Consider the following 16,476-nt stretch of genomic DNA (forward strand, 5'->3'; position numbering starts at 1 on the left):
TTGGCTGGGGGTGTCTGATGTCACTTGGGACAAAGTGGATGACCAAGTCAACCATTCAAGAATCTCTGGGTTGCTGGTAAAGACACCACCGCTAGATAATACTGGGATCTCCGGCCTCTCGCTGCGACTCCTGCTGCCACGCTCCCTTACTCTGCTGCGACCTGTGCCTGCACCAGAATCATTTAGGCCTCAGCCACTCCCCTATGGAGGGCCTGGCACTTCTCTGTTTGACATGCTGTTAGATCAAATAAATAAGTAAAAAGGAAATTAACACACCCCAACAAAGTCTGTAATTTTCTCAATTCACCACACAACGGCTAATAAGCCCCTTTTTTCCACTAATAAAGGCGAAAAAGGCATTAGAACATATAACTGCACCTCTGAACGGCAAACAAAATATATTTTTTTGGCACTAATACATGCCAAAAAAATGCTTTAAAACGTATAACTGCACCGCTGAACGTCAAATATATATATTTTTTGCCACTAATACACGTGAAAAAAAGCTGTAATTTTCTCACTTCACCTCACAACAGCAAATACTTTTTTTGTGCCACTAATACATGCCAAAAAAGGCTTTAGAACATATTACTGCACCGCTGAGCAGCAAATAATATATAGTTTTTGTCACTAATACACGCCAAAAAGGGCTTCAGAACATATAACTGCACCGCTGAACCATTTTACCAATGGTTGCTTGGAGATGTTAAGTGATGTGTTTTTCTGTTCACGATGTGGTGCAGAGCAAGACGAATCCATCCCGACACACAATGTAAGTCAATGGGAATGGATCTGTTTTCTCTGACACAATAGAAAATGGATCCGTTCCCCATTGACTTTCAACTGTGTTCATGACGGATCCGTCATGCCTATATAAGACATAATACAACCAGATCTGTTTATGCCGGATGCATGCGATTGTATTATTGTACCGGAAGCGTTTTTGCAGATCCATGACGGATCCGCAAAAAACGCTAGTGTGAAAGTTACCTTACAAACACATCAGAAACTGATTGAACCTGTGCTGAAAATACAAACAGATTTGCAGAAAACACTGAAGCACTGAACTCGGGTGAATTCCATATTAGGTGTGAAAGGGGCTTTAAAGTTTTTTTTTTTAGGTTGCATTAACATCTTTTAATCCCCCCAACAGTCACATTAAATTTGAAAAAACATTCTCAAAAATGTAACTTTTTATTGTAAATTTTCAATTTATGTAAATTAAAATTAATTATGTAAATTTAGTTGGCACAGAGCCAAGGGACTGAAGAGAGTTTTAACCCTTTAATGACATAAATGTTTTTAGTCTTAAAGGGGTTTTGTAGCCAGTACATACAGACGTGGACAAAATTGTTGGTACCCTTTGGTCAATGAAAGAAAAAGTCACAATGGTCACAGAAATAACTTTAATCTGACAAAAGTAATAATAAATTAAAATTCTATAAATGTTAACCAATGAAAGTCAGACATTGTTTTTCAACCATGCTTCAACAGAATTATGTAAAAAAATAAACTCATGAAACAGGCATGGACAAAAATGATGGTACCCCTAACTTAATATTTTGTTGCGCAACCTTTTGAGGCAATCACTGCAATCAAACGCTTCCTGTAACTGTCAATGAGACATCTGCACCTCTCAGCAGGTATTTTGGCCCACTCCTCATGAGCAAACTGCTCCAGTTGTGTCCGGTTTGAAGGGTGCCTTTTCCAGACTGCATGTTTCAGCTCCTTCCAAAGATGCTCAATAGGATTGAGGTCAGGGCTCATAGAAGGCCACTTTAGAATAGTCCAATTTTTTCCTCTTAGCCATTCTTGGGTGTTTTTAGCGGTGTGTTTTGGGTCATTGTCCTGTTGCAAGACCCATGACCTGCGACTGAGACCAAGCTTTCTGACACTGGCTAGTACATTTCTCTCTAGAATTCCTTGATAGTCTTGAGATTTCATTGTACCCTGCACAGATTCAAGACACCCTGTGCCAGACGCAGCAAAGCAGCCCCAGAACATAACAGAGCCTCCTCCATGTTTCACAGTAGGGACAGTGTTCTTTTCTTGATATGCTTCATTTTTTCGTCTGTGAACATACAGCTGATGTGCCTTGGCAAAAACTTCGATTTTTGTCTCATCTGTCCACAGGACATTCTCCCAGAAGCTTTGTGGCTTGTCAACATGTAGTTTGGCATATTCCAGTCTTGCTTTTTTATGATTCGTTTTCAACAATGGTGTCCTCCTTGGTCGTCTCCCATGTAGTCCACTTTGGCTCAAACAACGACGGATGGTGCGATCTGACACTGATGTTCCTTGAGCATGAAGTTCACCTTGAATCTCTTTAGAAGTCTTTCTAGGCTCTTTTGTTACCATTCGGATTATCCGTCTCTTAGATTTGTCATCAATTTTCCTCCTGCGGCCACGTCCAGGGAGGTTGGCTACAGTCCCATGGATCTTAAACTTATGAATAATATGTGCAACTGTACTCACAGGAACATCTAGTTGCTTGGAGATGGTCTTATAGCCTTTACCTTTAACATGCTTGTCTATAATTTTCTTTCTGATCTCTTGAGACAGCTCTTTCCTTTGCTTCCTCTGGTCCATGTCGAGTGTGGTACACACCATATCACCAAACAACACAGTGATTACCTGGAGCCATATATATAGGCCCAATGGCTGATTACAAGGTTGTAGACACCTGTGATGCTAATTAGTGGACACACCTTGAATTAACATGTCCCTTTGGTCACATTATGTTCTGTGTTTTCTAGGGGTACCATCATTTTTGTCCATGCCTGTTTCATGAGTTTATTTTTTTACATAATTCTGTTGAAGCATGGTTGAAAAACAATGTCTGACTTTCATTGGTTAACATTTATAGAATTTTAATTTATTATTACTTTTGTCAGATTAAAGTTATTTCTGTGACCATTGTGACTTTTTCTTTCATTGACCAAAGGGTACCAACAATTTTGTCCACGTCTGTATTGATGACCTATCCTCAGGACAGGTTAAAAATATCTGATCGATGAGAGTCCGACTACCGACACCCCCTGCCAATCAGCTGTGTGAAGAGGAGGCGGCACTCATGCGAGTGCCACTTCCTCTTCAAGATTTCACTGTGTGTCATCTCAGAAGTCTCAGCAGGGCAGTGTAATTACAAGTGCTTGTTCGATTGACTTTAATGGGACGAGCACTTTTAACTACACCACAGCTGCCGGAGATGCAACGCGCAGTGTAATCTTGAAGAGGAAGTAGCACTTGCACAAGCGCATCCTCCTCTTAAAGCTGGCTTGTCGGGAGTTGGACTCCCACTGATCAGATATTGATGACCTTTCCCTTTCCGGAAGATAGGTCATTAATATGTACTGCCTGCACAACCCCTCTAAGGACCAATAAACTTATTTTTCCCTCGGTGTTCCAGTGTTTTTTTTTTTTTTTTTCTTCAATATAACTATATGAGGATTTTGCTGTTGGTTTTTTTAGAAACCATTCGGGGTACATATAAGGGCATATTTATTAAGACTGTAATTTTAGACGCAAGTCTTAATAAAGGCCTATAGCTGGTGGTGGATCCGCTGAAGTTATGAAGAGGCACCGGCCTCTCCATAACTTCCGCGCATCCAGTGCCAGTTCTAAATGTGAGGCAGATTCCTACTGTAGCTGTCTTACATTTAGACCATTTTCTATGCCTAAACCAGGCGATGAAAATGATGAGACGGGCCTACCTGTCTGTCCCCTTCCCAGCCCACGCCACGCCCACAATTTTAGACCTGATGTGAGCGGGCAAAAGTCACAGATAGCGGTGCAACTAACCATTGCCCGCCATCTGTGCCTGAAATACGCCTAATTTAGGCGTATTTCAGTTTAGTAAATTACCCCTATAGTGTATTAAATAACTATTAATTTTTTATTTTTAGGGGAGGATAACAAAAGTACAATTTCATTTTTACCGTGTTTACTGTGTGGTATAAGTAATATGATAAGTTTATTCTGTGGGTCACTAAATAATCTGTGTTTGTGTCGCTGCATTCCAAGACCCAGGCCATTTTATTTTTCTGATGACATAATCATATGAGGGCTCATATATTAGATTCCTCTCTACTAATAATCATTTTTGCTTGTTTTGGCAACATGTAATGGGTATTGCTAGAGAAACGATCCACATACTTTATGTGACACCTTGATCTGGATCCTGGTAACCATCTCTATCATGGTGTCAAAAAAAAAAGCAGAGTGGGGTGATTAGATGGGTATGTGCTTTCCTGGAAAAAAAGAACCCCATATGTGACAACCACAGAACAAGTATGCTGATTGATGGAGGAGAGGGAATAGGTACCACTCATAGAAGTCCATATTACCCTCCCCCTATGGTCATGAGAGAGGATGTTTTTTCTCTCTTCCCTGCAACCTGTCAGCTCCCCCCTGAACTGAACCCCTCGCCTTCTCCAGGCTAGCTGAAAGCACAACCTGCAAAAAGTGTGTGTGTGTTGGGGGGGGGGGGGTTGCTTAAAGGGAGTCTGTCACCACTATATGACCATATACAGCACTTACATGGCGCTGTAGTACACCTATACAGGATTCTAATGGAACCTTTTTTATTTTCTTTAGACATCCAGAAGCAGTAAAAACGATGTTTATTTCATATGCAAATGAGCACTCGCAAGTGTTACTCCTCCCCCAGCCTCTTCCTTTGCCTGCCCTCTTATTTCCTTGTATCATCCCAAGGCCCGATCGATATCCCGCGCCTGCACACTGCTTCACCGGCTGGCACATGCACACTAGTTGAATTTAAGCCGTACCCAAAATGGGCATTGCAGTGTGCATGCCCCAGCCCAGCGAAGCAGTGCGCAGCGCGGGATCTCGGCCGGACCTAGGGATGATACTAGGGAATAGGAGGGCTGGCAAAGGAAGAGGCTGGGAAGGAGTAACGCTAAAAAAGGCAGAGCAGCCTGGGCACCTACACACTGAACGCCGCCCCTGGGCACTTGCGAGTGCTCATTTGCATATGAAATAAACGTTTTTTTTACTGCTTCTGGATGTCTAAAGAAAATAACAAAGGTACCATTAGAATCATGTATAGGTGTGCTACAGCGCCATGTAAGTGCTGTACATGGTCACATAGCGGTGACAGACGCCCTTTAAGCCCTTTATCTCTTGGGCTGTGTAGCAGCTAGAGATGTGAGCCTGGTCTTGTTTGAAAGCTGTTAAGACAAGGCTGTAACAATGGGGGAGAATGGAGAAGTGCATCAATGGTTTGGTTTGATATGGAAAGAGGAAGTGCTACGTAACGTACAGCATGGAAATTAACCAGATTGATTTGTTTACACAGTAAAAATGGGTCAGGAGAGTACATACTGAAAACATGATGAAGCACAGTGGTTAGCATTGGTGCTTTTCAGTGCTGGGTCCAAGGTTCACATGTGACCAAGAACAACATCTGCATGGAAGTTTCTCCCTGCGTTCTCCCTTTGTTTGTGTGGGTTCCTTCTGGCTACTCTGGTTTCCTCCCACATTACAAAGATAGGATACTGATAAGAAACTGAGATTGTGAGCCCCATTGGAGATAGCATGTGATGATAATATCTGTAAAGCGCTGAGCAATATGTCAGCGCTGTATAAGTGAGTAAAATAATATATGAGTAAAATAATAAATAGAATAATAATAAATTAGATTATATGAACAATTATATGAACATAGATTTTATAAATAATGATAATCCATGAAATCCCCTTTAAGGTACTATTGTTATTGTACTTCAATATATTAAGCAATTATATAATAATAATATGCAATAAGTAAATATATCCAATCTACATATCTTCTAATGTCCTGCATGGCGTCGAGGTTCTTATTCAAATTTTGCAACTAAAGCTGTACTTTAAGCATTTGAAAAGGATATAAGAACAGTTCTATTTAAAGTAGCAGTCAAATTTGTTTCAGCTTTCTGAATTAGTTACACGGATATAATGGACATTAGGTCTTGTGCGGCAGGCTGATGAGAGGAAGACAACTTTCTAATTAATTCAGAGACAGACATGCTCTGTAAATAGCAAACTGTACATGTCAGATTCAACATCCTGGAAATATTCTGTTTGAATAAGATAGCTGTGATCGATAACAGGTTCAAAGCAAAAGTGTAATTTCCAAGTAATAAGAAACTTCATTAAGACATTGTAATGATCCCATCAGATAAATTTTGCATTAAAATCAATGGTTTACTTCCACAACGAGGAGAGGGCTAAGCTGATGAGACAAGCAGATTTATATTCACTGAACAGCTGGGGTTTCTTGACTATTGACCTTTCCAATAAGATTTGGTTAAAATTACATTAGTTGCAACTCTAGATTTGTACTTTTTTTGTTTCAGACCTAAATTTTCTGTCTTTTTTTTTTTTTTTTACAACCTTTAGGTACATCATTCTGGTGCCTACTGGATATTGTTCCTATAAAGAATGAGAAAGGTGACGTGGTCCTGTTTTTGTCTTCTTTTAAGGACATTACAGACACGAAAGTAAAGATTGCACAAGAAGATAAAAAAGAAGGTTTGTATATAATTTATGTTATACTTCAAGATGGTGTACATTATAAATACTCAAGATAAAAATGTAAATCATTAATATTAACCAGCTCAGCGTGGCAAAACACTTCTGAATTATGACATTCCTAAGTAAGTTCCTAAGTTCACACTTCAGTTATTTGGTCAATTATTTCCATCAGAGCCAGGTGTGGGTCAAAAACACAGAACCGGAGAATATCTCTGAGTAGGCTTCGCTACTGGTTTTGGCTCACAATAACTGATGGAAATAACTGACCAAATAACTGAAGTGTGAACTCAGTGATCTCATGCACATGACCGTGCAAAATGCGGCTCGGACGCAGACCCATTCACTTCAATGGGGCCGCACTCCATGTGCTGTCCGCATCCGTTGCTCCATTCCGTGACCCTCCCCCAAAAATATAGCATGTCTTATTCTTGTCCGTTTTGCGGACAAGAATAGGCATGTCTACAGTGGGCCACCCCTTCCGTTCCGCAAATTGCGGAAGGCACACAGGCAGATCCGCGGTATTTCGTGTGCATGAGGCCTAAGGCTTAAATTTTTCTCATGATTAGTGTTGAGTGAAGCACTCAAAGTGGAATTTAGGAAAACTTTGATTCACAATGATTCCGAATTACCTCAAGCTTCGTGGTTACAAACTTTTTTTCCCTAAAATGGCAACTGCATGTTTTATAATGTGAAAGAAAGAATCCTGGGAAAGCGAGATCATCCATATTGTCATGCAGCCAGCCAATCCGCAGCAATCCCCTGTGATGTCACAGCCCGATAAAAACCTCATCCTGAGCGGTCTCCGCCATTTTCCTGTGTACTTAGTGCAGAGAGAGAGATGTGGCAAGCATTCATGCACTAAGGGCAGTGTTGCTGAAAACGATTAACCCTTAGGCTACCAGTGTCGTACATGTACGGCGCTAGTGCGATGTGTAAACATGATGCCCGTTCTCACGTGCAGCGGGCGTCATGGCCTGCAGATCTCTGCTGTTTCATACAGCAGAGACCTGTGGCTAATTTCGGTTTCTGGCAATAATGCCGATCGCGGTAATGAAATGCTTTAGATGCTGTGATCAAGTGAAATCATGGCACCTAAATGCGCAAAAACCAGGAAGCTCAAGCTTCCAGGCTTTATACCTATGCCCCGTGTGTCCAATCCGGGCATAGGTAGTTGCACTGAATACTGGTAGCCTTACTGAGTAGGCTAACAGTATTCAAACTGCAATTCTTATTTTGGCAGGCCAGGATAAGAAATGAGCAAAAGTGAGCAAAATAAACAAATAATAAATTCCTGATAAACCCCCCCCAAAAAAAAAGTTGTAAGCACATAATGATCACAAAAAATACAAAAATTCCAATACAGCGAATGGCATAACGGAAAAAAGGGTCAAAATGGCTGATTTGCCATTTTTTCATTGCTTCTCTAAACCAAAAAAATGTAATAAAATGTGATCAAAAAGTCATGCATACTCCAAAATGGTATCAATTAAAAGTACAGATTGTTGCGCAATTTTTCTCTCTCAAAGTTTACATTTATTTTTACACTATTTAGACATCAAAAACCTATACATATGGGGTAGCGTTGTAATCATACTGACCCAGAGAATGAAGGGCATGGGTCAATTTTGCCGTAAACAAAAAGCTGTGGGAACAAAACACGTAAAACGGTGGAGGGATTGTGTTTTGTTTCCAATACCACCCCATTTGGAATTTTTTAACTGCGTCCCACAACATTTTATGCCATAATTAATGGTGGCATTAGAAAGTACAACTTGCCCCGCTAAAAATAAGCCCTAATACAGCTATGTGACCGGAAAAATAAAAATAGGTAATGAAAACGAAAACGCAAAAACAAAAAAACCTCCGGTAGCCAAAGGGTTAATAGAAAAATATTGGAGAGGGACAGTGCAGGGAGACTTATGCTCCGTCAGTTTTGTTTATTTATTCCTACATTTACTTATTACTCCATTAGCCATAAATTAAGATTTGTAATTTGATACCAAAAAGATGGAAGCCTTTCATATTCCAGTGTCAGTGCACCCCTTAGGGGGGGCAGGTCTTAATAATGACCATCCTCATCTTTTGCTAGCTTTACTTCTTCCAAATTATCCTTCAAAGTCTCCATGTCCTAGAAAATTCTGCAAGATGCAGAGAGAGGAGGAGTTGAATGTTCCTGATGTCATATTCTCATCGATATTAGATGATGTGGAAAAGGAGGAAAAGCAGATGACAGAAGAAGGGCTCCCCCTGTAGGCAGGATAGCTTTGGGGTTTGAGAAGTGGGTATGCCAAAGCTGAGTAATATTCTGTATTTACTGTCAAATAACCTGCAGGAGATCACAAAAAAGAACAGCAATAATATGCATATTGTGCTCCCAACCTAGCCAGCCAAACCCCATACCAGCAACAGCCCCTGTTTAAAGGTGCCACATGGCCCTTAACAATGAAGAAGGACTATATGGTACGGTCATTATTAAATGAAAGGTACACCGTAGCTGGCCTGCGGCACGGCTGTCCTTAGGCTATACCCTCTAATCCTGAGGATGGGTTATCAGTAGTGATGATCGAGCATGCTCGACCTAGTATCGGTTCAACTCGAGCATCGCTATGCTAGGCAGATCCGAGCACTTTGCCGAGTACCACATGTGCTCGAGTCTCCTCCCCGGATGTTTGCCGCCCTCTAAGCAGCCAATAAACATGCTGGTAAGTATGTAATGCCATTAGACATGTTTTCTACTGGCATTACATTGATTGTCTGGCCGGAACACGTCATGTGGGTTCGGCTCATTGCTAGTCAGGGAGAGCTGCTGTTAGGAAGGGACAGAGCGAATTTGATCTCAAACCTTTCAGAGAGCCAAAAGTCCTTTTAAGGACTATTGTTAGAGGTGGCAGCAAAATTTATTTTGGGGGAATTATTTTTTTGTCAGGGCGACCGTTAGTGACATTCATTTTCTGCATTCTACAAACGCTGCTTGCTGTGACCCGGGAGAAGCAAATCAGCACTGATATCTAGGCCGTGTGTGATGCCTCTATTTAATCCAAATTGCAGTCACAGTCAGTTTCTGTATTATACAAACTCTGCTTGCTGTGACCAGTGAGAAGCAAATCAGCACCGATATCTAGGCCGTGTGTGACACCTATATTCAATCCAAATAGCAGTTACAGTCAGTTTCTGTATTGTTCAAACTCTGCTTGCTGTGACCAGTGAGAAGCAAATCTACACTTATTTCTATAGAGTGTGTGAGGCCTATATTTAATCCAAATATCAGTGACATCCAGTGTCAATATGAAGAAGGCGAGTATTAAGGGACGGGGAAGTGGATGTGATTCTGATGATTCACGCAGAGGCCGTGGCTCAGGGCGCGTTGCAACTGTGCCTGCTGCCAGAGCACAAGGAAAACAGTCATCCACGATACCTAGCTTCATGTCCCAGTTTACAGGGCGTTGCAAGACAACACTCTTGAAGTCAGACCAGTGCGACCAGGTGGTCGGTTGGATTGCAGCAGATAATGCTTCCACTGGGTTAAGCACCACCCTGTCTTCCACCAAGTCCAGTCTCAGTAGCCGACAGTCTGGTCAACAACACAATCCTCACCCTGATCATCCTTCCTCCCACCATGTAGAGTCTGGCCAAACAAGCGATCCGGTTTGATGTTCCGAGGAGCTATTTTCACTCCCATCACTTAATTTAGCCATCTCCCCAAGCACTCTTGAAGAGGGACATGAGATCTTGTGCCCTGATTCTCAACCTCTAGAGCCTTCACACTCACAAGATGATGTGTTTAAGGAGGTGGATCATGACGAGACACAGTTGCCAAGTCAACCACAATTACTGTCTGCAGAGGTTGATGAAGAGGATGATATACCGTTGTCAATCACTGAAGTTGTGTTGGGGTCAGCAAATGAGGCGGATGATCGGAATGGGAAGTTGAAGAGGACTTGGTGGACGATGAGGTCACTGATCCAACATTGGAAGGCGGAAACGCGAGCGAGGACAGCAGTCCCGAGGGGGAGCGATCTGCAGCACCGCAACAGGCTGGAAGAGGCAGTGGGGTGGCAACAGGGAGAAGGCAGATCACGCCAAACAGGCCCGCAAGTGTTCCATGGGGCACCCCCTTGCAGAAATCTCCCTTGCCAAGGGGTAGGTGTTCCGCGGTATGGCGCTTTTTTGTGGAAAGTGCAGACGACAAAAGAATAGTAGTTTGCAACCTGTGCCAAACCAAAACCGAGGTGTAAACAGTAGCAACCTCACCACCACCAGCATGATCCGCCACATGGCAGCCAAGCACCGCAATAAGTGGGAGGAACACCTGGGTCCACAATCTGCGTCTGCAGGTCACACCACTGCCTCCTGTTGGGTGACTACCAATTGCCTGTCAAAGGTGCAGGCCTGGATGCCTCCCGCGCTGCACCTGTATAGTCACAAGCACCATCAGTGACCGCATCCACTTCCCTGTCCCAGTGCAGCGTCCAAATGTCTTCACCCCAGGCATTTGAACGCAAGCACAACTACCCAGCAACCCATCCACAGGCCATGGCACTAACCGCCCAACTTTCTAAGTTACTGGCGGTTAGTGCCATGGCCTGTGGGTGCCATTTAGGCTTGTGGACACCGAGGCCTTTTGCGGCCTGATGTCGGCGGCCGTCCCTTGGTACTCTGTCCCCAGCCGCCACTATTTTTCCCGGTGTGCCGTCCCCGCACACCAGCATGTGTCTGCTAACATCACCCGTGCCCTGACCAACGCAGTTACTGCTAAGGTCCACCTAACTACTGACACATGGACAAGTGCTTGTGGCCAGTACGCTCCATTTCCCTGACGGCACACTGGGTGAATGTAGTGGAGTCTGGGAGCGACTTGTACCCTGGGATGGCACAGGTGCTACCAACGCCCAGGATTGCGGGCCCTACTTCCACCAGGGTTACCGCCAGCACCTATGTAAGTGGCTCCGCCTCCTCCTCCACTTTCACCTCCGAATTCTCCACGTGCAGCACCAGTCAGCCATCAGCTGGTAGCCTGAAGCAGTGTAGCACTGCTGTGGGGATGCGTCAACAGGCCGTGCTGAAGATGATATGCTTAGGGGATAAACAGCACACCGCCTCAGAGCTGTGGCAAGGGATAAGAGACCTGCAACCAGGCATGATTGTGTGTGAGAATGGGCGTAACTTGGTAGCAGCTTTGGAGCTCAGCAAGCTCACACACATCCCTTGCCTAGCCCACGTTTTTAACTTAGTGGTTCAGCGGTTTCTAAAAACCTACCCCAATTTGCCCGAGCTACAGGCGAAGGTGCGCCGCATGTGTGCACATTTCCGCAAGTCATCAACAGCTTCAGCCGGTCTGTTGACGCTGCAACAGTGCTTGAAATTGCCAGCTCACTGGCTGTTGTGCGACGTGAGCACGCACTGGAACTCCACGTTACACATGTTGGCCAGGCTTTGTGAGCAGCAAAGGGCAAGCAGTAATGGAATACAAGCTGCAGCACGGTCGTCACCTTTCCAGTTAGCTTCTGCTCTTCACAAGCGAGGAGTGGGCATGGATGTCTGAGGTGTTAAGAAACTTTGAGGAATCGACACTGATGGTGAGCAGCGATAACACTATTGTCAGTGTAACCATCCCACTTTTGTGTCTACTCTTCACCCCAGGCATTTGAACGCAAGCACACAATTAAGGCTGACGCTGTTTGTGGGGAAGAGTTGGAAATGGGGGAAGAAGACATGACCCCGGGTGATAGCCAGAACACCCTCAGTTTGTCTTCTCAGCACGTATTGGAGGAGGAAGAGGAGGAGGAGCAGGGGACGGTTGCCTCCTCTATACAGGGTAGTAGCCATGGAACTTTAATTCTATCTGTTCAGCGTGGGTGGACAGAAGAGGAGGAAGAGGATGAGGAGATGGACAGTAATCCTCCTGACGACAGCGAAGTCTTGCCCACTGGTACTCTGGCACACATGGCTGACTTCATGTTAGGCTGCCTTTCCCATGACCCCCGTGTTATACGCATTTTAGATAACAGTCATTACTGGGTGTTCACCCTTCAGGACTCCCCCTACAAAGAGAACTTCTCATCTCTCATTCCTTTCGGTGGAGAGGATGAGCAAAATGGTACTATACCAGAAGTTCCTTGTTGACAGATTGCTGCAAAAATTTCCATCTGACAGCGCTGGCAGCAGAGTCCATACTTCCTTGGGAAACTGAGGTGAGGAGACAAGGGGAACACACAGCACTTCCAGCAAAGGCAGGGCAACACTCCTCAAGGCCTGGGACAGTTTAATGACACCCCGCCAGCACCCTCAACATGATGCACGTCCTGGTGTCACAAGGAGGGAAAAGTTTTGGAAGGTGGTAAAGGAGTATGTAGCAGACCGTGTCAGCGTCCTCAGTGATCCCTCAGTGCCTTTCAACTACTGGGTGTCCGAGGTGGACACCTGGCATGAACTGGCGCTCTACGCCTTGGAGGTGCTGGCCTGCCCTGCTGCCAGGGTTTTGTCTGAGCAGGTTTTTAGTGCTGCTGGTGGCATTATAACAGATAAGCGTATCCGACTGTCAACTGAAAATGCTGACAGGTTGACTCTTAAAAAAATGAACAAGGCCTAGATTGCCCCTGACTTCTCCACTCCACCAGAGGAAAGCTATGACTGAACATAAAGGCACTTTAAATGTGTTGTTTAGAATGTACTGAATACTCTGTATTCCCATGCACCCCTTCCGCCACAAAAAAGGGTATATGTTTGAATCTTCCTTTTCTCATCCTCCTCCTCCTCGTCCATCACGTATATGCCTTCTCATATAATTTTTGGGATGGTCAGCTCACCAGCAGGCCCTCACCCATAATGTTTTAGATGGTCAGCTCACCAGCAGGCCCTCACCCATAATTTTTAGAAGGTCAGCTCACCAGCAGGCCATCGCCCATAATGTTTTAGATGGTCAGTTCACCAGCAGGCCCTCACCCATAATGTTTTAGATGGTCAACTCTCCAGCAGGCCCTCACCCATAATGTTTTAGATGGTCAGCTCAGCTGAAGACCCTCACCACTAATGTTTTAGTGGGTCACCAGCAGGCCATCAATCATACTTTACCTCTCCTGTATAACGTTTCCTCATCCTAAATATCTATGACATTCCCTGTAATTTTTTTGTACTCGTTCCAATGGCAGGCTCACTTAAGAGTCCTGTATTGTTATTTATCGTCACTACCTCCCTGAGTCGGTACTGGGAAATTTGTGTGCCCCCGCCTGCCTTTCTTGGAAGTGGTAGCCGTGGCCATCCCTCAGGCTCCCTCTCCGGAAGCGAACCCTGATTCCCCATTACCCGTAGTCACCATGGTAGGCGCAAAAAAGAACATCGAAAGTTGATAGAGCAGACATCCGAATAGATCGTCAACATCACGGGGACGTGCGATCAGCTAAGAAGTTATCTAGAGTTAACAAAGCTGCAGCAGGCCCTCATCTACAATTTTTTAGACGGTCAGCTCAACGTCCGTTCCTCTTCCAAATTCATTATCATCAGATGATAGTCTGGTCAAAACAATCGTAATCAACGGATCAACGGGGGTCACGTAACTAATTAGCATGGAGGAGTGTCTTTGGTTATCGGAATGAACCACACAAATCGACTCGATCCACACGCTCAAAACGGCTATGCACCACCACCCACAGAATCGCAAAATAGGTATCAATCTGTCAATCCTTTCTGTGTCCGGGCTGGGTGAGGCTTTCCGTGCGTAGTCAAATCAAGCCGCAGACTCGACTCCTGGTGGTGCCCTTCCATCAATTAGTTTAAGTTTCAGCTTTGCAACCATATTCAAAGACAAAGACTTTAGTTTCCCAGAAAATGCTTGGCAGGAAATGGGAATAACGCGGCCGGGGATCGTCTTCAAGCCTCCAACTTAAGTTGTTGATAAATGAAAACATTTGTGGCAACAAAAGTTTTGGCTGTGGTTCGGCTTGCACCGGTACAAGAATTTCACCTCTACAGGTACAATACGGAGGCCACCGGCCGTTCCTCTTCCAATTAGTTCAGTTTGATCGTCCAAGAGTCAACACAATCGAAACCACCGGCCGTCCCTCTTAGTCATGACCCCAGTTCCTAACAATTTTTCATTTAAAATTGCTTTTATCTTCAGTTTTGTGAGTTTTATGGTCAGTCTGTAAAAGTGGCGTACAACTCGGGCAACATCGTTACCAGCAGCGACATTGTAGTCCAAGATGCATTCAGATATCCTCCCCATGCTGTCCCGGACCCATTTCTGTGGTGTTTCCATCAATTTCTGACCTTTTTCTATGAACCAGGCACCCTCCCCTCTTCAGAGCAGGGGGTGCCTGGTTTAATGCTCGGGTCCTCCCATTGTCTTCTATAGGGCTCGGGTGCTCGGTAAAGCACCTGAACATCCCGGTGTGCTCGGGCAGAGCACCCGAGCATCGGGGTGCTAAATCATCACTAGTTATCAGTATAAAATTTTTTGAAAACACTATTAAATTGTCAAATAAGGGGCCTCTGTCATCAAAAACATCCTTATTAGTGTTGGTCGAGCACCAAAGTGCTCGGGTGCTTGGGTGCTCAAGTAGAACACCTCGGGATGCTCGGGTGCTCTACCGAGCACCCAAGCACAATGGAAGTCAATGGGAGAACCCGAACATTAAACCAGGGACCCCCTGCTCTGAAGAGGGGAGGGTGTCTGGTTCATAGGAAAAGGTCAGATGGAATTGATGGAAACACCACTGAAATGGTTCGGGAACAGCATGGGGAGGATGTCTGGATGCATCTTTGACTTCCAGGTCGCTGCTGGGAACAATGTTGTCCAAGTAGTACGCCACTTTTACAGACTGACAATAATACGCACCAAACCGAAGATAAAATCGATTTTAGAGGAAAAATTGTTAGTAAACATTCTTTCCTGTATATTTACTTGGATATAAAGTGCAAGTGCTGCCAAAAATTACAAGAAAGAGGCACTCCAATACAACCTGTATATCACATAAAGGAGGGCCTCATTCACATTGTGGTACAATTGTTCAGGTAGTAGGACTACACTCATAAAGCCTATGCACTAAGGGAAAGGGCTGCCAAAAATTACAAGGACCCGGCACTGCAATATACCCTTTATTACATAAAGGATGACATCATACACATCCTTGAAAAATGTGGTTTGATGGCGTGCCGGTGACCCTCAAAAACATTAGGAGCAAGGACCTGCTGGTGACCCTCTAAAACATTAGGGGCGAGGGCCTGCTGCTGATCTGACCATCAAAAACATTATGGGTGAGGGTCTGCTGCTGAGCTGACCATCTAAAACATTACGGTTGAGGGTCTGCTGCTGAGCTGACCATCTAAAACATTAGGGGCGAGGGCCTGCTGATAATCTGACCATGGAAAAAATTATTGGCAAGTAGCCTGCTGCTGAGCTGATCATCTAAAACTTTATGGGCGAGGGCCTGCTGCTGAGCTGACCATCTAAAACACTAGGGGCGAGGGCCTGCTGCTGAGCTTACCATCTAAAACACTAGCGGCGAGGGCCTGCTGCTGTGCTTACCATCTAAAACATTAGGGGAAAGGGCCTGCTGCTGATCTGACCATGGAAAAAATTATGGGCGAGGGCCTGCTGCTGAGCTGACCATCTAAAAAAATTTGTCGGAACCGGTCAGCATTTTTAGTTGACGGGTGAATGTGCTTATCAGTTATTATGCCCCCAGCAGCACTAAATACACGCTCTGACAAAAAGCTGGCTGCGGGGCAGGCCAGCACCTCCAAGGCGTAGAGCGCCAGTTCGTACAACATGTCCAGCTTGGACACCCAATAGTTGTAAGGAACAGAGGGATCACTGAGAACACTGACACGGTCTGCTACGCACTCCTTCATAATCTTACAAAAATGTTCCCTTCTTTTGACACTAGGCCACGCATCAGATTAAGGGTGCTGGCGGGGTGTCATAAAACTGTCCCAAAGTGTTGC

General features: G+C 44.6%; 1 protein-coding gene across 1 annotated transcript in view; it reads left to right on the forward strand.

Annotated features, from left to right (window-relative positions):
• The window catches only part of KCNH8 (potassium voltage-gated channel subfamily H member 8), a 638,835-nt gene that overhangs the window by 314,177 nt on the left and 308,182 nt on the right, over nt 1-16,476 (forward strand). Inside the window, exon 3 of the mRNA XM_044294135.1 lies at nt 6,400-6,531. Within this exon, the coding sequence (XP_044150070.1) occupies nt 6,400-6,531 (132 nt within the window). The remainder of the gene's footprint in view (nt 1-6,399; nt 6,532-16,476) is intronic.

Source organism: Bufo gargarizans, chromosome 5 (assembly GCF_014858855.1).
Source record: "Bufo gargarizans isolate SCDJY-AF-19 chromosome 5, ASM1485885v1, whole genome shotgun sequence".
In the NCBI taxonomy this organism is placed as follows: domain Eukaryota; kingdom Metazoa; phylum Chordata; class Amphibia; order Anura; family Bufonidae; genus Bufo; species Bufo gargarizans.